Source organism: Abrus precatorius, unplaced genomic scaffold, assembly GCF_003935025.1.
Source record: "Abrus precatorius isolate BTA unplaced genomic scaffold, Abrus_2018 Scaffold8, whole genome shotgun sequence".
NCBI lineage: Eukaryota > Viridiplantae > Streptophyta > Magnoliopsida > Fabales > Fabaceae > Abrus > Abrus precatorius.
The window spans coordinates 29854738-29875770 of NW_020874428.1; the positions used below are offsets into that span (position 1 = coordinate 29854738).

A 21033-nucleotide genomic window follows, 5' to 3' on the forward strand; every position below is an offset into this window, starting at 1 on the left:
AGCGAGGAAAGCCATGAAGATTCTGATGATGAGGAGGAGGAGCCTCATCTGATTGGTCTACATCCATATGGAGAGCCACTATTCATGTGATTTAGATGCTGATGCTATGAATGTTTCTGAGTTTTCAAAGTATGCAAATTTAGGTATGTGTATTTTATAAATATGTCAGTGAAATTAATTATAGTTTTGTTAATTAGTTTATGTTCGGTATTGATAGGTAACATAGATAGATGTGAATTATATGTTGGAAGACAATTCAGTGACAAAAAAGTTGTTATTCAAACAGTAAAGCATTACAGTATATCCAAAGAAGTAGACTACAAAGTGTTCGAGTCAAAACCAGATACATTTTATTGTAAATGTGTAAGGTATGGCTTATATTGTAGGTGGCTTCTTCGAGCTAGTTTCAGGAAGAACGAGTATTTTTGAGAAATTTAAAAATATAAGAGTCCACACACTTGTACTGTTGGAATCATTTCTCAATATTATAGAAGGTTAGATACAAACACAATTACAAAATGTATAAAGCTATAGGAATCTCCTCGTACTCAAACAATGACGGCTCCAAAGGCAACTGTGGGAATAACCATCGCCAATCCAGTGTATACAATGTTTACCATGCCCAATATTCATTAGAAGGATAGAAATTCTGAGCTTTGACTCCTTCTAAAATACGTTGATGTTGATGCTCCCATATTGTTGCCCAATCATGATGAATGACTGTTCAATCATTTGGTTCTCTTACTCCACTTAGGTCTCTGTTATGGGCTCCTTCAAGTTGTTGCGGCTGCAGAGGAATAGGCTGAGCATATCCAAATTGACGCATGACATGGTCAGTTGCATGTCACTCTATAACTTCAAAACATATAAGAGGAGAGACAGTACACCACACTTGTTGTTCATCCCGTGCTTCATTTGTAGTGACTGCATCAATTTCATCATCCACGTATGCTGTCCACAAAAACTACAAAAAACAATATTAATTTCTGTTAACACAACATTATAGGAATGTTTGACATTCATTAGTAAAATTGTTTACCTCATTAACACCCATTTGATTCAATGCTAATCTAATATTTTGATGATTCTTAAACGGTGTATTCGTTGAATAACGCATACGTCTCTATCTCAGAGTAAGCGAAAATACTGTTGGTGAACCCGGGATTGGAGCTAGCTATGGGAGGCGATGTCATGCCCACACCTGCAGTAGTATCAAGCACCCACATATTTCTTGGCATCATATCTAGAAGCACGATACAACTCTCTATACAGAGAGGCCTAACATGCTGCTTTCCAACTGTAATTCCCAATTTAATTCACATCGGTCAACAACGGCAAGAATTTTGAATACACCACTGCATTACTTTTATTCGGCATCAAAACATGTCTAAGCAAGCAAAGAATATATCCACGAGTATGTTGTTGTAACCTAACATCCAAATTACAATGAAGCTAACCAAGGTGTTGTGATAACTATGATAATCTAATTTTTGATCCTTCAATGTCGTTTGAATTTGGTTAGCCCCCTATTAAATTATCACACATTTCATGTGTTACAACAGTAAAATGATTTGTAGAACCAATCACTGCTACACCATTGATCTTAATTTCAAGTAACATATAAATATCTTGCAATGTAATTGTGCATTCTTCACAAATTAAGTGAAATGTATGTGTTTCAGGCCGTCATCTTTCCACAAGTGCATTAATGAGTGAACAATTTATTTGCATTTGACAAAGTTGAAAAATCTGATCAAAACTGGCATGTTGTAAAATTTTCATAATTTCTATCTTAGAAGGCATTATTGATAAGTGACGATACCATAACAATCTCATTACCTACTACAAATGATATAAAAAACCTTGGTTAACAATAAACCTATATAGGTACTATTCAATATGTTAATTATATAAAATGCAATAAATAATTTCTTGTGAACTTAATTTTATTAATTATTCAAGTTACAATTTTGACAAAACTCTATCGACTAATTAGAAAAAATAATATTATTTTCAATAAAAAAATTCAACAATGTTGTTATAATTTATTTTAAATTAATTCTCTCTTATTTTTTTTATAATAAATTTTGCATGCAAGTTAGTAATTACTAAATAATTCATTTACAAATTATAATTGATATACAGTTATATTCAATTACTGATTTATAATAATTTTTACAAATATTACAAAATATACATTCAAAATATTGAAAATAATAATAAATAAAATAAAAAATTATAGAATTTCTACAAAATATATATTAAATAAATAAAATAAAATAATAAAAACTTACATTTTGATTTTGAATTTGCTCTGAAATATACTTTCTTGAATCAATAGTTGAGTTCCTAACCATTTTTTTTCACAAATTCTAACTTATGAATATCATAATTTTTTGCCAATTTTTTGAATTTTTTTAAAATACTCTCTCTCTCACCCTACTTCTTCTTCTTCCTCTCCAAAATGTTTCTTCTTTACTTCAAAAATACCCTCTCGCACATGCAACAAGAATTGGACCTGATATATATAGGCAAAAAAATGCATAAGAAATTTAGAATCTTCCTAGCAATAGTTATTCTGCATGCTTGAAAAGTGTTCAAAACTCACAAATTATGAGTTTACAAGTTTCAGATATGCTCCAGTCATTTCTTGCATGACGTGCATGCTAAGAGGTCAAAACTTGCAAGTCACGAGTTTGCCTTAATTTAGAGATCCAGACAATACGATATCACTTACAGTGGCTAGACAACGTGATAAAAAATCATCATATGTGATTTTTTAATAAATTTTGACCTAATTTAACCAATTTCATGTACTACAGTGTTAAGAAATCGTAAATGGCGTTTTTATAACAGCAGCTATCAATTTCTTGACTATTCTGACCTGATGCCATTTTACTATTTACGTTAAACCGTTATTTACATTTTAAAAAAATTATATTGTTGTAAATATCCTAAATAAGCTATATTTTATATTTTATCTTACTAAATTCTATATTAAAATAACTTTCCCCGAAAAGAAACATTAAGATTGAACTATAATTGTAAATTTTGCTCACAAAGATATAGGTGTTTTGCTTTTTCTAGCAAGACTCAAGTTAATCGTAAGCAAAAAATGATTTCAAATATTGAAGATCTCTAAAAGAAAAAAATAAGACGCCAAAGGAAGAACTAAGCAAATTCAGATATATTCATCTAATTTTTTAGCATTAATGATTCCGCTAAGGTCAGGCTGATGATGTGACCAAGGAAAGGCTTCAAGCTTAACGGTGGCGAGTGAGTGAGAGAGACGAACGCTGCATATTTATTTATTTCTTAGGTACTATATAAAAGTGATATTAATATTGTTAAAGATAAATGCTAATCAGTGGATATCAAGTAATAAATTATACCTTAACTAGTAGCAAATCTCAATATAAAAAGAAGAATAGCGTGGTCCTGTTAATGGCGGTCCTAGGCCTCGATTTGAAAAAGTTAAAAAGAAAAAAGGTAGGGAGACAGGAAAAGGTAGCTGTAGCTGCGATGTTTTGGGGACGAAAGCGGATGAAACCAAACAATGCCGGAAAGTTGAAAATATAGAGTGAGGTGTAATGCGATGCGGTGTGGCCCCACTTATTTTTCTCTCTCTTTTTATTTATTATTTCATGTCATTCAATCTGCTTTCTCTAATTAATTAATTCCTCTTTTTATTATTATTAGTTATACGTTAGATTAATTATTGTTAATGCATATTTTTAATCAAATTCAACATATCAGTACCAGTATTATAAATTTATATTAATAATATAATATAGTATGTTAATAAATAATTTTCCTCATAAAATTATTACTACATTAAATGTTAATACAATATATATTATTTGTTGTTATAACTTTTCAGAGTCTGTAGTATTTTTTTTAATAAAAATTATTTAAATACTTGATAATTTTTATTTGTTAATAAATAATATTATTTTTATAATGATTAAATGCCAGTACTTACGGGTTACATTTTGGGAAAATTAAAAGCATCCAAATTCATACTTGTGATAATAACAATTTTAGCAGTTGTATCTATGTGCAATGATTTTTTTCACTGTTATTTATATTAATTATTTATACATGTTTTAAGATAAAATAAACTTTATCTTCCTCTGGTTTTATATTTTTTTTTATAATCCACTCCTCTTAACATTGTTGACTTGTTTTTATCCTCAATCAAAATAAAAATATTAATTTTTTTTTTATCAAAGTTAGTATGTATTTGAACTTAATTTTGTAGAATATTCTATTTAAAATTGAGTTTGAATTAATAATTATTTTTAAAAATAAGTTTTAAACAGAGTTTAATATAATTTTTTAACTAAAAACATAAATTACAATTTATCACATATATTTGAACACGAGTTTGAGTAAAATTATATTTCAATTCCAATTTATCAAATATATTGATACAGTGATAAAACATATTTACATTAATTAACCTTAACCGTATTCCTAATAATATAAATATGTTACTAAATATACGTTTAATACTAGTGATGTAAAAGTTTTAATCTTGTTTACAAATTTGTCTTCAATGGTGTCAAATCATTAAAAAACGTAGCGTCACACAAAAAGACACGTAAACATAATTTTATTTTGTATCGTCCAATCTAGTGATGGATATTTTCACGGTTAAAACAGGATAAATAACGTCTTTTATTAATTTTTTTTAATTTTGGTTTGATATAACTGTTTTTTAATTTATTTGTTTCCTAGATTTTTTTTAAAATTTTTATATATTAGCTCATGCTTAGTTTTGATATCTTTGATGTGAGTTGTCTGCATTTAACTTTTCTAGTATTCTAATTATTTAAATTAAGATCTCCAACCTCAAAATTTCATCAATTGATTAAATAAAAAGTATTTATTATATTTTATAAATTTTATTCAATATTTATATTTACATATTTGATATGAATTTTTGTTAATCTATACAAATCAATATTTATATTTTTTTATCTATTGATTAAAAAAATTGTAGCAGAAAAATGAATGATTAAAATATTAAAATTAATAAATATAAATATTTAAATTAAAAAGATAAAGGCTACACATAAATTAAATATAATAAGATCGAAAGTGCAGCTAAATATTTTATTTTTTAATAAAACATCATAAAATAATTTTTTTACTCAATGATCTTTTTATTTTATTTTTTACATCGTTCTTTTAAAATATTATAAATTGCTTTTTCAAATCATTCGAAAAAACAAATGAAAAGTGTTAGATATTAATGAAAATTTTTTTATATTAAGAGAGAATAAACGAAAATTTTTAATAAAAAGATTAGAAATGGAAAAATAACTACTTTTATTAATTTTTAATTTAAAATGTTATCAATTAGTATCTTTGTAACATTGATTTAAAAATAAATTAATGATAAACTTGAACTAAGATTATATTCAAATGAATTAAAATATATCAAAGTAAATGCATTTTAAAAAAATTATTTGATTTTTATTTCTCCTTATGACATTATTTAGCATTTTCGTAAATTTAAACGTTCATGAGCATCCACTAAAGGTGTGTAATGAAATAAACGGAAACCGGGTGGAATGGAAGGACCTATAATATATATAATTTCAACCCAAATAAGCCAGAGTGAGTCATTTCGTTTATTTGTTTTTACTATCGCATAACCTTGTCCCAGGGCACGAGCGATTGCACCCCTTCAACGTTAGGGTTAGGGTTTAGTTGTTTCGGTGGAAAATTAGGGTTTTTCTCGCAGTAATGGGGAGGTATAGAAGCCGTAGCAGAAGCTGCAGCCCTCGCCGGCGAAGCAGAACCCCACCTCGCGGACGCAAGCGTCACGACGACGATCGCTATGGTGACAGCAGGTCATACAGAGACCGCCGCTCACCTCTTCCTTCTGGCTTACTCGTTCGCAATCTCCCCCTCGATGCTAGGTTTTTTGTGTTTCCTTACTCTTTCTCGTTCCTCTTATCTTTCTCTTTAACACTTTCTTTACGCTGAATTTTTCATTTTGTTTTTTGGAGGCCTGAGGATCTTAGGATCCCATTCGAGCGCTTTGGCCCTGTGAAGGATGTTTATCTTCCTAAGAATTACTACACTGGGTAACTCTGCTTTAGTATCAATGCAATCTGCTTCTGATAGGATTGTTACTCACTTGTATCATCCATTGCTTTTTTAAACTCTGCATTTTTGCTTTCTTAACGTTGAAGTTTGATTTAATTGATTTTGTAGTGAGCCCCGGGGCTTTGGATTTGTGAAATATCGATATGGTGAAGATGCGGCGGAGGCAAAGCAACATCTTAATCACACTATCATTGGCGGACGCGAAATAAGAATTGTGTTTGCTGAGGAAAATAGGAAAACTCCTCAAGAAATGCGTCTTAATGCTCGAGGAAGGTGTGACTACAGCTTGATTTGCTAATTGATTTTCTGTTTTGGAGTTATGGAAATCTTGTGCATCGGATTTTCTTTTACTGTTTATTGACTTCTTTTGTTTTTCTGATGTAGTAGTCGATATGGAGGTGGAAGAAGGAGGGCTCGTTCAAGATCCCCACGGCGCCGTTATCGTTGTCAGTTTTATTACTCATCTCTAAATCATCTTCTAAATGCAATGATGTTTCTTTTTTAGTTCAATTTTTCTATGAGAAGTTATTCATTGTTTTCATTTTAATATTATACATCTTTTTTTTGCAGCCTATTCTCGGTCTCCTTCACCAGCAAGGGATGATTCAAGGTTCGAGTTTTACACAATAGTGATAGTTTAATTTTCGTTGTGAAAATTTCTATATCTTTTACGGAGCCATATCGTCATTCTTGGGATTTGGGTATCATATTTACGCTTGAATTACTGTAGAGTTTTCACAATAGTAATGGCGGTGCTACATTTCACAGTATTTAGGTACTGAAATATGATTTATAATTGAACTTCAGAAAATACTTGCATTTTGTAAGCAGCGTGTGTTTTCATTTGAGATACAATATAAAAGGTTTCTAATCGTTACTGGTGGGTGAGGTTTTAGTGAGATGCTTGGTTGAATTATGATCATAGTTGCTCAGCATTCAGAAGAGCTGTAGTTGGTGAAAGAAAATGTGCTGTCTGTGTCCCTTCTCTATTTTCTTATGTGACTATAAACCACTTAATTTTAGAGGTCATGTTTCTGGTTTTGGCTTTCTGTAGCATACACCTAAAATTTCTTTTTGAACTTGATGTCTTCTTTATTATAAATGATGTTGGTGTTATGTACCTTAATTTTAATCTTTTTATGTTGCATCTTTTAGGTTGAGTAATTGATGTGGTTAATTTCATCTGTTATGTTTTTTTGTTGGGAAATTTCAAACTTGTCCCTACTCCTTAGTCTTGTTTAAATTTTCTCTCTTAGTAGAACACTTGTTGAGTTGGTTGTTAGGTTTGGCTACCAATTAGGTAGTGTGTTCATACTGGCACACGCTCAAAGCAGCAAGATGATTAATATTCATGTTGATAATTGTGCTATTTCTTCGCTCAGCTACAGCATAAGTTGCAGGTTTACTTGATATAATAAGAACGGCTTCCAATCCTTTGACCTTTGACAACACTCCTTTAATGTGTTTAAATGAATTGAATGATATCTGCTTATGGTCTTCTTCATGCAGATAATAAAGTGAAATGGAAGACTTTAAAGATGGATTAATAAAGATTAAAGTGTAAAGAGGCTTAAAGTGATGCGCTACTTGCTTATGTATCTATCAGACTCCATAAGAAATATCCAAATCAAATTTGCCTTATTCGGCCAGTTGCATGGGCTTTCCCTTCTTTGTCGTATTTGGTTTGTGGCTGAAGAATGGTTCAAAATTCAAATAAGTACTTCTTTTGATTCCCTTGTATAAATTTTATGTGAGGAAGATTTTATTTAGTTTAATATCTTGTTTTGCGTATACTATCCAGTTAAGAAAGAATATAAAGCTTATAGTTGGCCAAAGAAAATCATCCTCAAAGAATGGAAGCCAAAGTTTATACGGTAGAGATATGATGACATTGTGCAAGAAAGATAGTTGTGATATTAGAAAGTTGGGACAAAGAGAGCTATGAAGTTACCAGATGCTGATCTTGCAGTACATCATTCATAACTGTCAGTGTTTGGATCCAAGTGTCATATATTTTTCCAGAAACTATGGAAAGGTACAGGTACAGGTCATATTTTGGCTAATTAGATTTTGAAGAGGAAGTAAGTATTAGTTCTCTCATGAAACAAAATAATAAAATTTTGGTTTGAGTGTTTGTGTGCTTAATTATCTGTGTATTTTGTTGTAGTTGCATATATTCAGATCTCTATTGATTCATGAGATGTTTATGGTTGGTATTACCTTTTCTATAATATATGTAACTGTGTTGTTTAGTCATTTTTGTTTACTTTACTTTATAACTAAGGTTTCTCACTTATGTTGACATAGGGATGGTAGGGGTAGGGATGATTATTATTCTCCTGAGCGATCAAGATCTTATTCTAGGTCTCTCTCTCCTAGCGCTGAGAAGGACTACAGGAGGTCCCCTCATCTCAGGCAGAATGGTCGAAGTCCTACTGGTAAGAAGGATCCAATCCCTAGCAGATCAGAGAGTCCTAGGGGTAATGAGCGTAGTCCTTCGAGGTCTTGTTCGCTGTCATACAGGTATGAATTTTAGGAGTAATTTTATTTATTGAATGAGACCTAGTTTCAGTTCTTACTAAATCTAAATTCTGTTGATTAAAATATGATCTCTAAAATTCTGCTAAAGACTTTAAAGCAGTTGGGATTCTGAAAATATAATCTTTTAAGCAGGGTCATGTAAGTGCAAATAAGGCCACTCAACAGTAACAATGAATATACCTATAATTCATCCTTGCTCACTTTAGATTTCCGACCTTGTAAGTAGTATATCTAAAACCTGAGATAACAGCACTTTTAGTAGTAAATGTAAAACATTTGAATAAACAAATGCCATTTTGTTTTCTTCCGAGGCTAAATGCCAATCTTTAACTTCATTATTAAGTTTACTGTTAGTATATTCGTAATTAATGTCTTAAGTCAGGATGTTGTTCATTAACCACTCATCTGGAAATCATGTACTGACTTAATACATTATATATTTTCTAGACAGGTATACGTTAAAGTTCAAATGCTTATTATTTTTTTGAACCAAACAATAAATTAATTTGTTTTGAGTGAAGACAAATTGTAGGATGACATGGTTTTTTATTTTTTAAACCTTGTATTGATATTGTAATTCAGTGATTGATTATTTCTTTTTCTTTCTGCAGTCCACGCTGATTTGCCTTCAAGCAGAGATTTCATGGTGTCAATTCGGCCTTTCTGTTGGCACACTGTAGTTCAAACTTTGACATTTTGAAGATATAAATTTAGTTAAGTATAGTCTGTGATGTTAATAGTGGTAGTCTGCAGGCGACATTCCCATTAGAAGGTAGTTTGACTTGTGTGTCATTCTGGTTGACTCTGCATTTAGGCTTTTTCATCACTTTACTGTTCCTTCGGGTGCTTGTTCATGAATCGTTAAGTTTGAAACTTGTTTTATTCAGTTATCTATTTTCCGCAGTTAGCCCAAATCATTGATGTTTTCAGAACTGCTACTCCTATGTTACACGCAATATTACTCAGAATTATTACTGAAAAAATATATATAAAAGATTGATAGTCCATGCAGCTCTTAATTATGACCTATACCTTTAGCCAATTTGCCTCTTAATACACAGGCTTTAAAGTTGAGCGATAACGAATATCTTGTTCTTGTTAATAGATCTCCACCAATCACTTGCCATATTCTTTCATATCCGGTTTCATAAAATTAGTTTCAATAACTGATTAACAAAAAGGTTATTTATTAGGGGAGGGAATGTAAATTTAATGGTCAGCAAATTTGGATATTGATTTAATCGATTGGATTTAGAATTAGTCATGTGATTGGTCTAGAGAGCCTCTATACAAGTAAATAATCAATTAGATCAATCAAAATATGTTGAAGAATCTGAAGTATTTAAAAAAATTGATTTTATATTAAATTTTTTCTCAAATATTTTTTAAAATAAATAAATAATATATATAACGCTTACCATCTGATGCCCATTCTGCAACTTTTTCGAATTTAAAATCATTCGAAACAAAAGGAAAATGTAAGTTATTTTTTACATTTTATGTAATTTATTTGGGAAAAAAATCTTGAAATTGTTACTGATTTTATAGAATTTTTATTACAATTCATGGATTAATAAAAATATTTATTATGATTATTTTATTTTTATCTTTATTTTGCAGTAAAAAAGACTAAAATAAATAATATTTTGTGAAATCAAAGATTGATATAAAGGTTTTTTTTTTTTTTTTATATATAATATAAAAAGTTTTATCGCGATTTCCCGTCCACAGAGCTGCTCGCCAAGGGAATTACCGCAACACAACTTAAGCTCCAGTCTCCAATTGTCCGTGGCCATCGCATCAAATTCACCTTTCAGTTGATGAATTATGGAAGATGACACCAAGGGTCCCAAAACAATTAGTTATTTACGTTTTGCTTAATTTATTAAACCGTTTAGTCTCTTTTCATTGCTGGCTGTTGTGTCAAAAATGAAATTTTCTTATGTGATGTGTGTTTTCTAAGATTGGAAGATAGTTATAGAGTTACAACTTAATTACTCAAGTGATACTTGATTCACGCTATAATTTGCTCCTCCCTCTTTTGTAAGTGGCAGTTGACCAAGTGTTCTAAGAGAAATCATCGCATATAAAATGAGATGTTTGGGCCAAGTATTTGATCAACTGCTATATGTTTGGTTGGTTGGCTTGAGCTGATAGGTTATTTTAGTATCATCGGCTAAGCGTATTTTTTCTTACTTTTTAAAACAGAGAATGCGCGTGGAATTCCTTTATAAAAAAAAGCATCATAATGAAAAAAATAATATATACAGTAAGGAATGGGAGTGCAGTTTTCGAAATAATAAGTGCTAATTTGGGCAGAGGTTAGCATAACTACCACTAAATCACATAAGCCAATTACAAACTTTTTGATAGGTCGAATTTAATTAATCGGGCGAGTGGACTCAACTTTATTGGGACAAGGTATATTCGTGGCCACGCGTACTCGAAGTCAACACATATAACCTTAGCTTCACCTTGTGGCCTCACTACATAGGCTTGATTACAGATTAATAATGTCCTCAGTTTGACTCCTTTTAAACCAGTTGTGACGACGAAAAAACGAAATCAAGCTACTAAAGTTTACTCCTTTTATATTATAAGAGTCAATTTAGTTCTATATACACACATACATAGCCTTGATTAGGAAACTAGCGATGGTCTCCGTGCCTGGCACTTTTTATATAAAAAGTGTGTTTTTTACATAATTGCATGGACTTTTCTATATAGTATTAAATTTATTTCCTTTGTTTATGTTGTGGTTCGACTATATGATTCAGATTTACTGGGTAGCTGCTTAGTGGTTGACCAGGTCTTCAAAGTTCAAGCGTGAAGTTATACATGTATGAGTTTTGGTATCCGATAATAATCCTTTTGGGGTGTATGAGTACCTAACAAAGAGATGAGACAGAAGGAAGGGGGAATGCGCAATTTTTAACCGACACAGATTCATTCATTTTCCATTTGCATTCAACGAGGAGAGGGAAGAATAAGACAAGAATAGTAGAAACGCGGCATACTCATTTTATTTATTAAATGTATCGATTGATATATCCTATGAATCTATCCAATTGTGATTTCGTGTGACGTGGCCCAATGGAATTACTCATCACTGACCACCTCCTCCAATGAGCAGACACCACTCTCATTAAAACCATACTTTTTACTTGGAATCTCTTCACTTCTCTCTCTCTCTCTCTCTGTCACAGCCACACACGTTTCCTCTCTCGCCCTTTAAACTATATTATATTATATCACAATTCCATCCATCCCCACCATCGTCACTCACGCTCTGTTAGTGCCCAATTACACACTCTTCTTTCTTTTCTATAAAGAAACTTTCCATTGCACTCTTTCATTTTGTGCCTCTCCCTTTTTCCACCTTTTCTTTCTGTTTTCTTCAGTTTCTGCTCCCATGGATCTTTGTGCACTCTCATATCCTGCTTTTGTAAACCGAGTTACAGCTTCTGATCCCAGAAGACCACTTCCTCTTGCCTCGCATTCTCAATGGGGTCTGGACTTTCTCGGCCAAACCCAACACAGGCTCAACCAGGTTAGGATTAGGACATGCTTTTGCTCATGTAATTTACTCTCATTTCGTTTTGTGAATGCAATGACTTTTGCTTTTAACTAACTACATTATTCTTTATTTTCAGTTAGCCTTTTGTTTTATTTAAAAGAAAATTAGTTGTTTTCATGTCTAGAAATTGAGATGGGACAGGCCGAGTAAAATGATGTCTTATCTGTTGTTAATGTATATAGATGAAGAAAAAGTCAAGTGGGGTTTATGCATCACTATCGGAGAGGGGGGAGTATTATTCTCAGAGACCTCCAACTCCGCTATTGGACACTGTAAACTTTCCAATTCATATGAAAAATCTCTCTACCAAGGTACACTAGCTGAAAGCATGTGACTTATGTATGTATGCTGGTTGTTTTGTAAAATGAAAAAAAACATCATGCTTATGCCAAAGCCTGGATATTGATTGCCGCAGGAGCTTAAACAACTAGCGGATGAACTGCGTTCTGATGTCATTTTCAGTGTTTCTAGAACTGGGGGTCATTTGGGCTCAAGCCTTGGTGTGGTGGAACTCACTGTTGCACTCCACTATGTCTTCAATACCCCTCAGGATAGGATATTGTGGGATGTTGGTCACCAGGTTGGTTTATCAATTTCTTTGATGCTTTTGTTACTTGATACATGTTCTAAATTAGGCAATCTTGTACGAGTTTGCAGTCTTACCCGCATAAGATACTCACGGGTAGAAGGGATAAGATGCATACCATGAGGCAGACAAATGGGTTATCTGGCTTTACAAAACGTTCTGAGAGTGAATATGATTGTTTTGGCACTGGTCACAGCTCAACAACTATTTCAGCAGGACTTGGTAATTATTCTTCTGTCCGCTATTTGAGTTTCAAGACAGATTTTTCAGCACATAGTTGTGAGTTTGATAAAGAATTGGTTAAATAAAGTATTAAATGAATAAATAAAATTGGAAGCGGTGAATATGAGTTATACCTTCAAAATTTAACAATGGGGTTTGGTGATTTGGCTTTAACTTTTGGAATTTTATTGAATCAACAGGAATGGCTGTAGGGAGAGATCTGAAGGGAAGAAAGAATAACGTAGTTGCTGTTATTGGTGATGGTGCTATGACGGCTGGACAAGCTTATGAAGCCATGAATAATGCTGGATATCTTGATTCTGACATGATTGTTATTCTAAATGACAACAAGCAAGTCTCTCTACCAACTGCTACTCTTGATGGACCCATACCACCTGTTGGAGCCTTGAGTAGTGCTCTCAGTAGATTACAATCAAATAGGCCTCTCAGAGAATTGAGAGAGGTTGCCAAGGTGAGTAATACAATTCATGAGTTTATCAATGAGGGATTTTTGGGGCCACAAAGTATTATTGAAACCGAATCTTGACAAATGATATTTCTATAGGGAGTAACTAAACGAATTGGAGGACCTATGCATGAATTGGCTGCAAAAGTTGACGAGTATGCTCGTGGCATGATCAGTGGTTCAGGATCAACACTTTTTGAAGAGCTTGGACTCTACTATATTGGTCCTGTTGATGGTCATAACATAGATGATCTTGTTGCCATTCTTAAAGAAGTCAAGAGTACCAAAACAACCGGTCCTGTATTAATCCATGTTATCACTGAAAAAGGCCGCGGTTACCCATATGCAGAAAAAGCAGCAGACAAGTACCACGGTAAAGGAAAAATTACAATTAGAGCGCACCTATTACCTTTGAGCAATTACTTCCCATCACTATGCCTTGTGAAGCATAATCAATAATCTACAAGAAAAATTCTGTTTGTTTAGTGACTTGTTGCCTTTGACTTGCTATATTTCTCATGAATATAGGACTTGGTTTGATTTTGCAGGAGTTACCAAATTTGACCCGCCAACAGGAAAACAATTCAAATCCAAGGCTACCACTCAGTCTTACACAACATACTTTGCAGAGGCTTTGATTGCAGAAGCCGAAGCTGACAAAGACATTGTTGCGATCCATGCAGCAATGGGAGGTGGAACTGGCATGAATCTCTTCCTTCGCCGTTTCCCAACAAGATGCTTTGATGTGGGGATAGCAGAGCAGCACGCTGTTACATTTGCTGCAGGTCTATCTTGTGAAGGTGTTAAGCCTTTCTGTGCAATTTACTCATCATTCATGCAGAGGGCTTATGATCAGGTAGGATAACAACTTCTCTCCCTACATTAGAAAAAATTCTTCTCTATGATCACATCATTATAAGACAGACAGTGTTTAGCATGATAACAGCAACTGTGCTCAAAGTACATGTTCCATGTCCATTCCACAGGTGGTGCATGATGTGGATTTGCAGAAGCTTCCTGTAAGGTTTGCAATGGACAGAGCTGGGTTAGTTGGAGCAGATGGTCCAACGCATTGTGGTTCTTTTGATGTCACTTTCATGGCATGCCTCCCTAACATGGTGGTGATGGCTCCTTCAGATGAAGCAGAACTTTTTCACATGGTTGCCACTGCTGCAGCCATTGATGATAGGCCTAGTTGCTTCAGATACCCAAGAGGAAATGGCATTGGTGTTCAGCTACCATCTGGGAATAAAGGAACTCCTCTTGAGGTAAAGTTAGAATACTCATGGAGAGTATTAGGAATACTTATGCAAATTCACTTTGATGTTAATGTTCTAAATCCTGATATTGGAATGACAGATTGGGAAAGGAAGGATATTGATTGAAGGAGAAAGAGTGGCCCTTATAGGCTACGGAACAGCTGTTCAGAACTGTTTGGCTGCGGCTTCCTTAGTGGAACGTCATGGCTTACGCTTAACAGTTGCTGATGCACGTTTCTGCAAGCCACTGGATCGTTCCTTGATTCGCAGCCTGGCAAAATCACATGAAGTGTTGATCACTGTAGAAGAAGGATCAATAGGAGGATTTGGTTCTCATGTTGCTCAGTTCATGGCCCTTGATGGCCTTCTAGATGGAAAACTGAAGGTTAGAACCCAAACAAGTTTATTCTGAGTTTGAACTTTGAACTAAGCAATAGTATCATGCATCTTTCAAGTTTTTATGAATATTTTGCTAGTTTCCCAAAACTCATATTCTTTATTTGACAACTGTGCAGTGGAGGCCAATGGTTCTTCCTGATCGCTATATTGACCATGGATCTCCTTCTGACCAATTGTCTCTTGCGGGTCTTACACCATCTCACATAGCAGCAACAGTGTTCAACATACTTGGACAGACAAGAGAGGCACTTGAAGTCATGTCATAAAAATAATTTATCTAGGAGTTCAATTTTTCGTTTCCCATAATGTACAAAGTATGATAACATGATTCACTCTGTAATCTGAAAAAATAATATAATTATATGAATTATTTAAGTGTATGGTGCTGGTTGTCCTATATTGATACCACTAGTTTCAAAGGAGAAAATCCTTAACTTTTTCTATGGGTTCAAGAGAAAAGCTTTTCTGTTGTCTAAACTGAATTTGAAATCTGTCCCCAAGACGAAGGAAACAAACATTGCTAATTTGCTCAGAAAGTTGGCCAATAACACAATCAATGATCAAAATCCCCTTTTTCCTAAAATAAGGATGATGGAAAGAAATATTACGAGGACCTCAGAAAACCCGAAGCATATTTGTCTCGCCCTACTCTTATTCTCTGTGTTCTAGAAGTTGGACTCGTTTTTAAAGATAATTCTGCAAATGAATTGACAACATTAGTTATATCTATATCTATCACACAAGCTGACATCCTTTGCTCATGATAATTATATAACTTGGATTCAAATTACAAAATTTATTACCAATAGGTAGTTTGTAATTCTACAACAACTTCAGACTGAAGTTGGTAGTTTTTCTGTCTTAAAATAGGAAAAGCATTCCCAAGTTTATGTATCACACCACAAGGATATCTCACATAATAAACGAGCAATACTTATATTTTTATATCTCTTATAATAAACGAACAATATTTATTTTTTATGCCTTTTTTTTATCACGTCATCTATATTTCATACATGTTACTTCTTTCTTCCTTGTTCTTTTTTGTTATTCTCTACCTTCTACTTATTTACACTTATTACGTAAAATATAAGAATCTTAAATAACCCACCCTATTATTTCCAAGGCGCACTATGAATGTGTGGTGCGTGGCGCTGAATTGTTTAATTTTGGTGCAAATCTACTGCGCCATTTCAAGGTTAGTAGGAAGCACACGGCTAGAAGTTTGCCCACGTAACTTAAACAAATAACGAGGACAAGCCATATGAGGCATCATATGTGTCCCAATCCTTCAAAGCCAACAAAAAGAAGGAAAAGGGTACATCTATTATTAACAAATCAACATGTCAACAACTAGCTTTTGGATTTGAGCCTAATAAAAATATTGGGATAGTTTATTACTTCAAAATAGTTCATCCGTCTCAGTTTTGATTGAGGCTTAAATGTCAACTTCATCTAAAAGGAGAAAAATGATACACCCGTCGATGAGTCTAACTTTTTAATCAATTCAAACAGTGGAGATTAAAATTTATTTCAATCATTTTCTCCCTCTTTATATATGTAGATGATAGATAGATAGATAGAAATTCATTATGTACGTAGATACATGGAATGGGTTATTTAATTATTTTATGGTGCTGGAACGATTCCCATATTAAGGTTTATGACATGGCTCTAAAAGTCGTTACAGATGGGATGAACTTAAAAATAAATACAAATCAAAGAATTACAAATAATTAAAACTCTCAAATAGTTTTCTACATTAGTGCACACGCATTTGGGTTCTCATCGCTGAACATCATCAGCGTTTCGGTCTTAATGCAACAATCATTTTGAAGCACAAACTGGTGCATTAGAACAAGCTTATCCGATTCATGAGTTTCATCGTTTGACTCCTCATCCTTGTTAGACACAATCTCCACTCTCTTCCCCGTTTTCTTTTTTATTTTTTTCAATACTTTTTTTGGATCAATTCGACCCGTTACCACCACTCGGTGTTTGTTCATGTCCGTAATGAACTTCTCCACTCCTAACAAGAGTAAAATCACACAATTACTGGGTAATTAGAAATAACAATCATTTATAAGGAAAAGATGAAGTACCTTTACATTTGGAGATGGCTTTGGCAACGGTTCTCTCACAGGCGTTACAGTGCATTGAAACCTTGAATTCTACAACTATTACTTTGTTTTGCTCAACATTTTTGTTCTTCCCCATTGAATTGAAACGTATAAGTCAAAGCGTGACACTGCCAAGCAAAGAGAAAAATTGGGAATTATTTTGGTGAACGGTTATTTTTGTTGATTGCGTGAGCAGTTAAATATGACGGTTCATATATATACCTATGTTTTAAGCACCGTTTCGGACAGGGTCTTTCTTTTTAAATACGTATTTTAAAAAAATAAAAAAATGTATTTTCTATTTTTTCAGGATTAATTTATAAAAATTACTCTTTGTGATTATGTTTTTACATTTTTTTAACGTTTCACTTTGACTAATTTAGAATTTCAGCAGCCTTGAATTTTGGTCACTCAACTGGTAGAATGAATAGAAATAAATGGGCCTTATGTGGCCTGGTTTCCATTGTCTTGTCTTTTTTGGGTTGAACCTATGCTTATCTTCTTAGCATGTTTTGGTGTCCTCTCCGAGAGTATTAGAGTTGTCATATCTTTTTTACCATTTTTTTATATGTAAAACAATTAATCGAATAGAGTAATAGAATATTGTATTTATAGATTAGAGGTTTTTACTCATCATTTTGAAATGAATGAAATATGAACTTTCTACAAATACTTTGAATTTCACTTTTTCTCATTTAAAATAGGACACAGTATCTTTTCTTTAATATATATATATATATATATATATATATATATATATATATATATATTTGCATAAAAAGAGTTAGTATTAATCGTTATTTTGTCTTAAATATTTATTTTTAAGATTATTTCTTACATTATCAAATACTAGCTACTACTTCATTATTTGAAAGTTTTTTTTTTTTTTTTTTTGTAAAAAGAGTAGTTAAAATACCGGATCAAAATTATTTTGATGTGAATTAACATTCATAGTGGTCCAGTTGAATAAGAAAAAATCTTGTGTAGGAGTCGCCCAACTCCAATAGACCAAAAAGTTGAGGGCATTTGACTTTCCTACTGATAAATATGAAGATAAATAAAAATATTATTATTATTTTTTATTAAAAATGATCTTTTATTTGATATCTTAAAAGTTCAAATTAATATCAATTAGATTTAATTAAGTTTCTGTCTTTAAAAAAATTGTAATTTTTTATTTAGTTCGTTTTTTTTTAATTTTTTAAATGGGTCCCCATAAAATACTTTTTAGCACCAAACGGTCCCTTTTATTAATCCTTTTAGTTTTCTTATTTCTATTTAGTCTCTCAAAATAGGAATTAAATAAAAAAGTATATAGTATTTTATAATGAAACTCATGATATTTAAATGGATCAAAATAAAAGCTCATAATATTTAAAGAATCCAAATAAAATGTAAAAGCTAGAGATACCATCAGGTGAAAAAAATGTTTTAAAAGGGGTTTATTTAAAATAATAATAAAAAATTACCAACTTTTAAGAATTAAAAGTTTGATTAAATATTTAATTACTATTTCTAATCGCATCCTTATCTTAAAAAAAATAACATTAACTACTATTTTCTAATTCTATTCTTATCTTTTAAAAAATATTATTTATTAAAGGTAATACAATCTTCACATTTGCTGCTTGTTATTCCAACTGCCGCACTATATATGCCAGTGATGTTACAGCACCATTAATATATAGTGCCATGTCTGCCATCACTTAGTGATTTGCTTTGATGTGATAACAAGCGTCGGCAGATCCTAATATGCATTATGGTACATATAATACCACCAGGGATCAACCATATATTCATCAATTGAACATTTGAACTCTGCAATTCCCTAATCATCATGTTAAAAATTTAAAACACATTCAAGCCCAAAAGTATTGGCACTTAAAAAAGGATAGGCATATTCAAGTCTTGCAAATAATGGAGTGGATCAACGACCTGAAACCCACCATCAATTTGGAAAGGGAAATTATTATTATTTTTCATAATTTTGTGTCCAAGTGTATTTTTAAGAAGATGGGTATATATTAAAAAAGCTATAAATAATATAATATTAATTTGTAGTTATTCAAATATCGAAATAAATTTAGAAATGTCAACCGATAGCAACCACTTTTGCTTTGATTGGAAATGACATCAGTAGATACGCATGCCAGCAAAAGATCAATCGATGTGGTTGTGAACAAAACATGACCAACTTACAATTAATATCACAAATAGTTGTTAGAGTAAGGTGCAACCCTCATCCTTTAAAAATATCACTAATTAAGCAGAACAAGTGACAAGTTTTTATGTGAAGAAAAATAGTATGGATGTGTCACCTATGTTACTAATTGAGGATAGTGCTGATTCTGAAGATGACTCTGCCTTCTTTACCCTGTGTCCCAGCAGCATAGCTGGCGATACTGAGGATGATGCTGAGTCTTGTAACTGTGACAGTGCAACATGTGGCCTACCTAAGGATGTTGAAGATGATGAAGAATTTGCTGAAATTTGTGGTGATGATGATGGTTGCAACTCCAGCATGTGGTTGTCAATTGCAGCATTAGAAGATGAAGCAGAAACAAGGATCGGTGAAGTTGATGTGAATGAATCCGAAGATAGACTATTTTGGGAGACGTGCATGGCAGTGGGGTACCCATGAATCTCAAATATATTTTATATTGTCATTTCTCAATAAGGGTATCCTGTAAGTTCATTTCCCAGAGCTTGTTCTTAAAGAACAAAGGATCATGTATTTACTTTGCCTAAATTATAATTAATTTTTGCCTTTTAAGTTTAATAAAGGCTTTGATCTAGTTTTCTAAATTTTATTTTGATTCAATTTAATCTTTTGAATTTAATTAAGTTTCAGTTCAGTTTTTTTTTACCTTTTTTTTTAAAATTTAATTTGATCCTCTAAATTAGTTTTTATACCAAAATTTGTCTCCAATTTTATATGACTTGATCAAACAAGTTTTGGGCTTTTAAAAAATGTTTCAATATTGATGTAAGATAAATTCAAGTCTAAGTTTTAGTCAATCAATGTTATTTTTACACTAGTTGGCATGTGTTTAAGAATTAGTAGTTAGTCAAAAATGGTTTATAGGAAATAGAAAAGATTTTTAGCAATGGTTATACAGTGACATGCTGATACTGTATAGAGTAAAAAGCCCAACTCTTAAACGCTGTTATTTAGAAAACTTTATTTTTTTTAATTAGGAAACCGAGAAACGTTGAAGAAAAATATTAACACAAATAATCTAGAGAATTAAATTAAATAAAAAATTAAAAAAAAGTTTGATGATTTTTTTAACAAACAAAACTGAATAAAAAAAATTTGAACTAAAATCTAAATTAATTTGGAGGACGAAAATTATAATTTTACTTATTTACCTTTAATCTTATTCAAGATTTCAGATATGTGCGATACAGAAGTTTGTAAATTATTTGTGAAAAAAAATCCAATATCATAATTTCATCCGGACAATTTACCATGCAAAGATTACATTTGGTGTTGCCAACGTTACCACCGACTTGTATATTTGTCTTACAAGGATGATGCGTTTTGTACTTGGAACCTTCTTGTTTAAGCTCCAGTTATAATGGAATTGGAATCTAAATCTCCTTCACCATCAAGAAAATGCTTATCTTGCATATAAAGAAATGGAAATTAAAGCAAGTTAACGAGGAAAAGATATAACCCCTTTTTATCTATGACTATTGCACATCAAATATTAAAACTAAAATCTATTACATACTCTATC

The 21033-nt window shown here is 32.1% G+C and overlaps 3 protein-coding genes across 6 annotated transcripts; 2 read left to right on the plus strand and 1 right to left on the minus strand.

The window, feature by feature from the left end:
* Positions 1-5530: 5530 nt before the first annotated feature.
* On the plus strand, positions 5531-9665 carry LOC113846132 (serine/arginine-rich SC35-like splicing factor SCL28). Of its 4 annotated transcripts, XM_027474072.1 has the most exons (7): positions 5531-5930; positions 6021-6098; positions 6229-6393; positions 6505-6566; positions 6691-6730; positions 8428-8643; positions 9273-9662. In XM_027474072.1, exons 1-7 carry the CDS (start codon positions 5755-5757, stop codon positions 9280-9282), a joined length of 747 nt encoding a protein of 248 aa, XP_027329873.1. In that variant the 5' UTR covers positions 5531-5754; the 3' UTR covers positions 9283-9662. The 4 variants fall into 4 exon arrangements, 2 of the variants coding, with proteins under 2 accessions (XP_027329873.1, XP_027329872.1); XR_003501635.1 differs by having other exon boundaries at positions 5623-5930; positions 6021-6393; positions 7630-8643; positions 9273-9665; XR_003501636.1 differs by having other exon boundaries at positions 5623-6098; positions 7630-8643; positions 9273-9572.
* Positions 9666-11228: 1563 nt separating this feature from the next.
* Positions 11229-15648, plus strand: LOC113848452 (probable 1-deoxy-D-xylulose-5-phosphate synthase, chloroplastic). Its single transcript, XM_027477966.1, has 10 exons — positions 11229-12211; positions 12421-12549; positions 12654-12818; positions 12896-13046; positions 13247-13518; positions 13612-13885; positions 14061-14368; positions 14499-14780; positions 14872-15156; positions 15287-15648. The coding sequence occupies exons 1-10, from the start codon at positions 12074-12076 to the stop codon at positions 15434-15436; spliced, it is 2154 nt and encodes a 717-aa protein (XP_027333767.1). The 5' UTR covers positions 11229-12073; the 3' UTR covers positions 15437-15648.
* Positions 15649-16927: 1279 nt separating this feature from the next.
* On the minus strand, positions 16928-17387 carry LOC113874662 (heavy metal-associated isoprenylated plant protein 19). Its single transcript, XM_027512874.1, has 2 exons — positions 17273-17387; positions 16928-17199 (listed from the first exon to the last, which is right to left on the minus strand). Exons 1-2 carry the CDS (start codon positions 17385-17387, stop codon positions 16928-16930), a joined length of 387 nt encoding a protein of 128 aa, XP_027368675.1.
* Positions 17388-21033: the final 3646 nt, after the last annotated feature.

Coding starts and splice junctions, on each gene's coding strand:
- LOC113846132 (XM_027474071.1), top strand. CDS start 5,755: ATGGGGAGGTATAGAAGCCGTAGCAGAAGCTGCAGCCCTCGCCGGCGA. Junction 6,099..6,228: donor CCTAAGAATTACTACACTGG/GTAACTCTGCTT, acceptor TTGATTTTGTAG/TGAGCCCCGGGGCTTTGGAT. Junction 6,567..6,690: donor CCCACGGCGCCGTTATCGTT/GTCAGTTTTATT, acceptor TTTTTTTTGCAG/CCTATTCTCGGTCTCCTTCA.
- LOC113848452 (XM_027477966.1), top strand. CDS start 12,074: ATGGATCTTTGTGCACTCTCATATCCTGCTTTTGTAAACCGAGTTACA. Junction 12,212..12,420: donor CCCAACACAGGCTCAACCAG/GTTAGGATTAGG, acceptor TAATGTATATAG/ATGAAGAAAAAGTCAAGTGG. Junction 12,819..12,895: donor TGTGGGATGTTGGTCACCAG/GTTGGTTTATCA, acceptor ACGAGTTTGCAG/TCTTACCCGCATAAGATACT.
- LOC113874662 (XM_027512874.1), bottom strand. CDS start 17,387: ATGGGGAAGAACAAAAATGTTGAGCAAAACAAAGTAATAGTTGTAGAA. Junction 17,200..17,272: donor AGCCATCTCCAAATGTAAAG/GTACTTCATCTT, acceptor TACTCTTGTTAG/GAGTGGAGAAGTTCATTACG.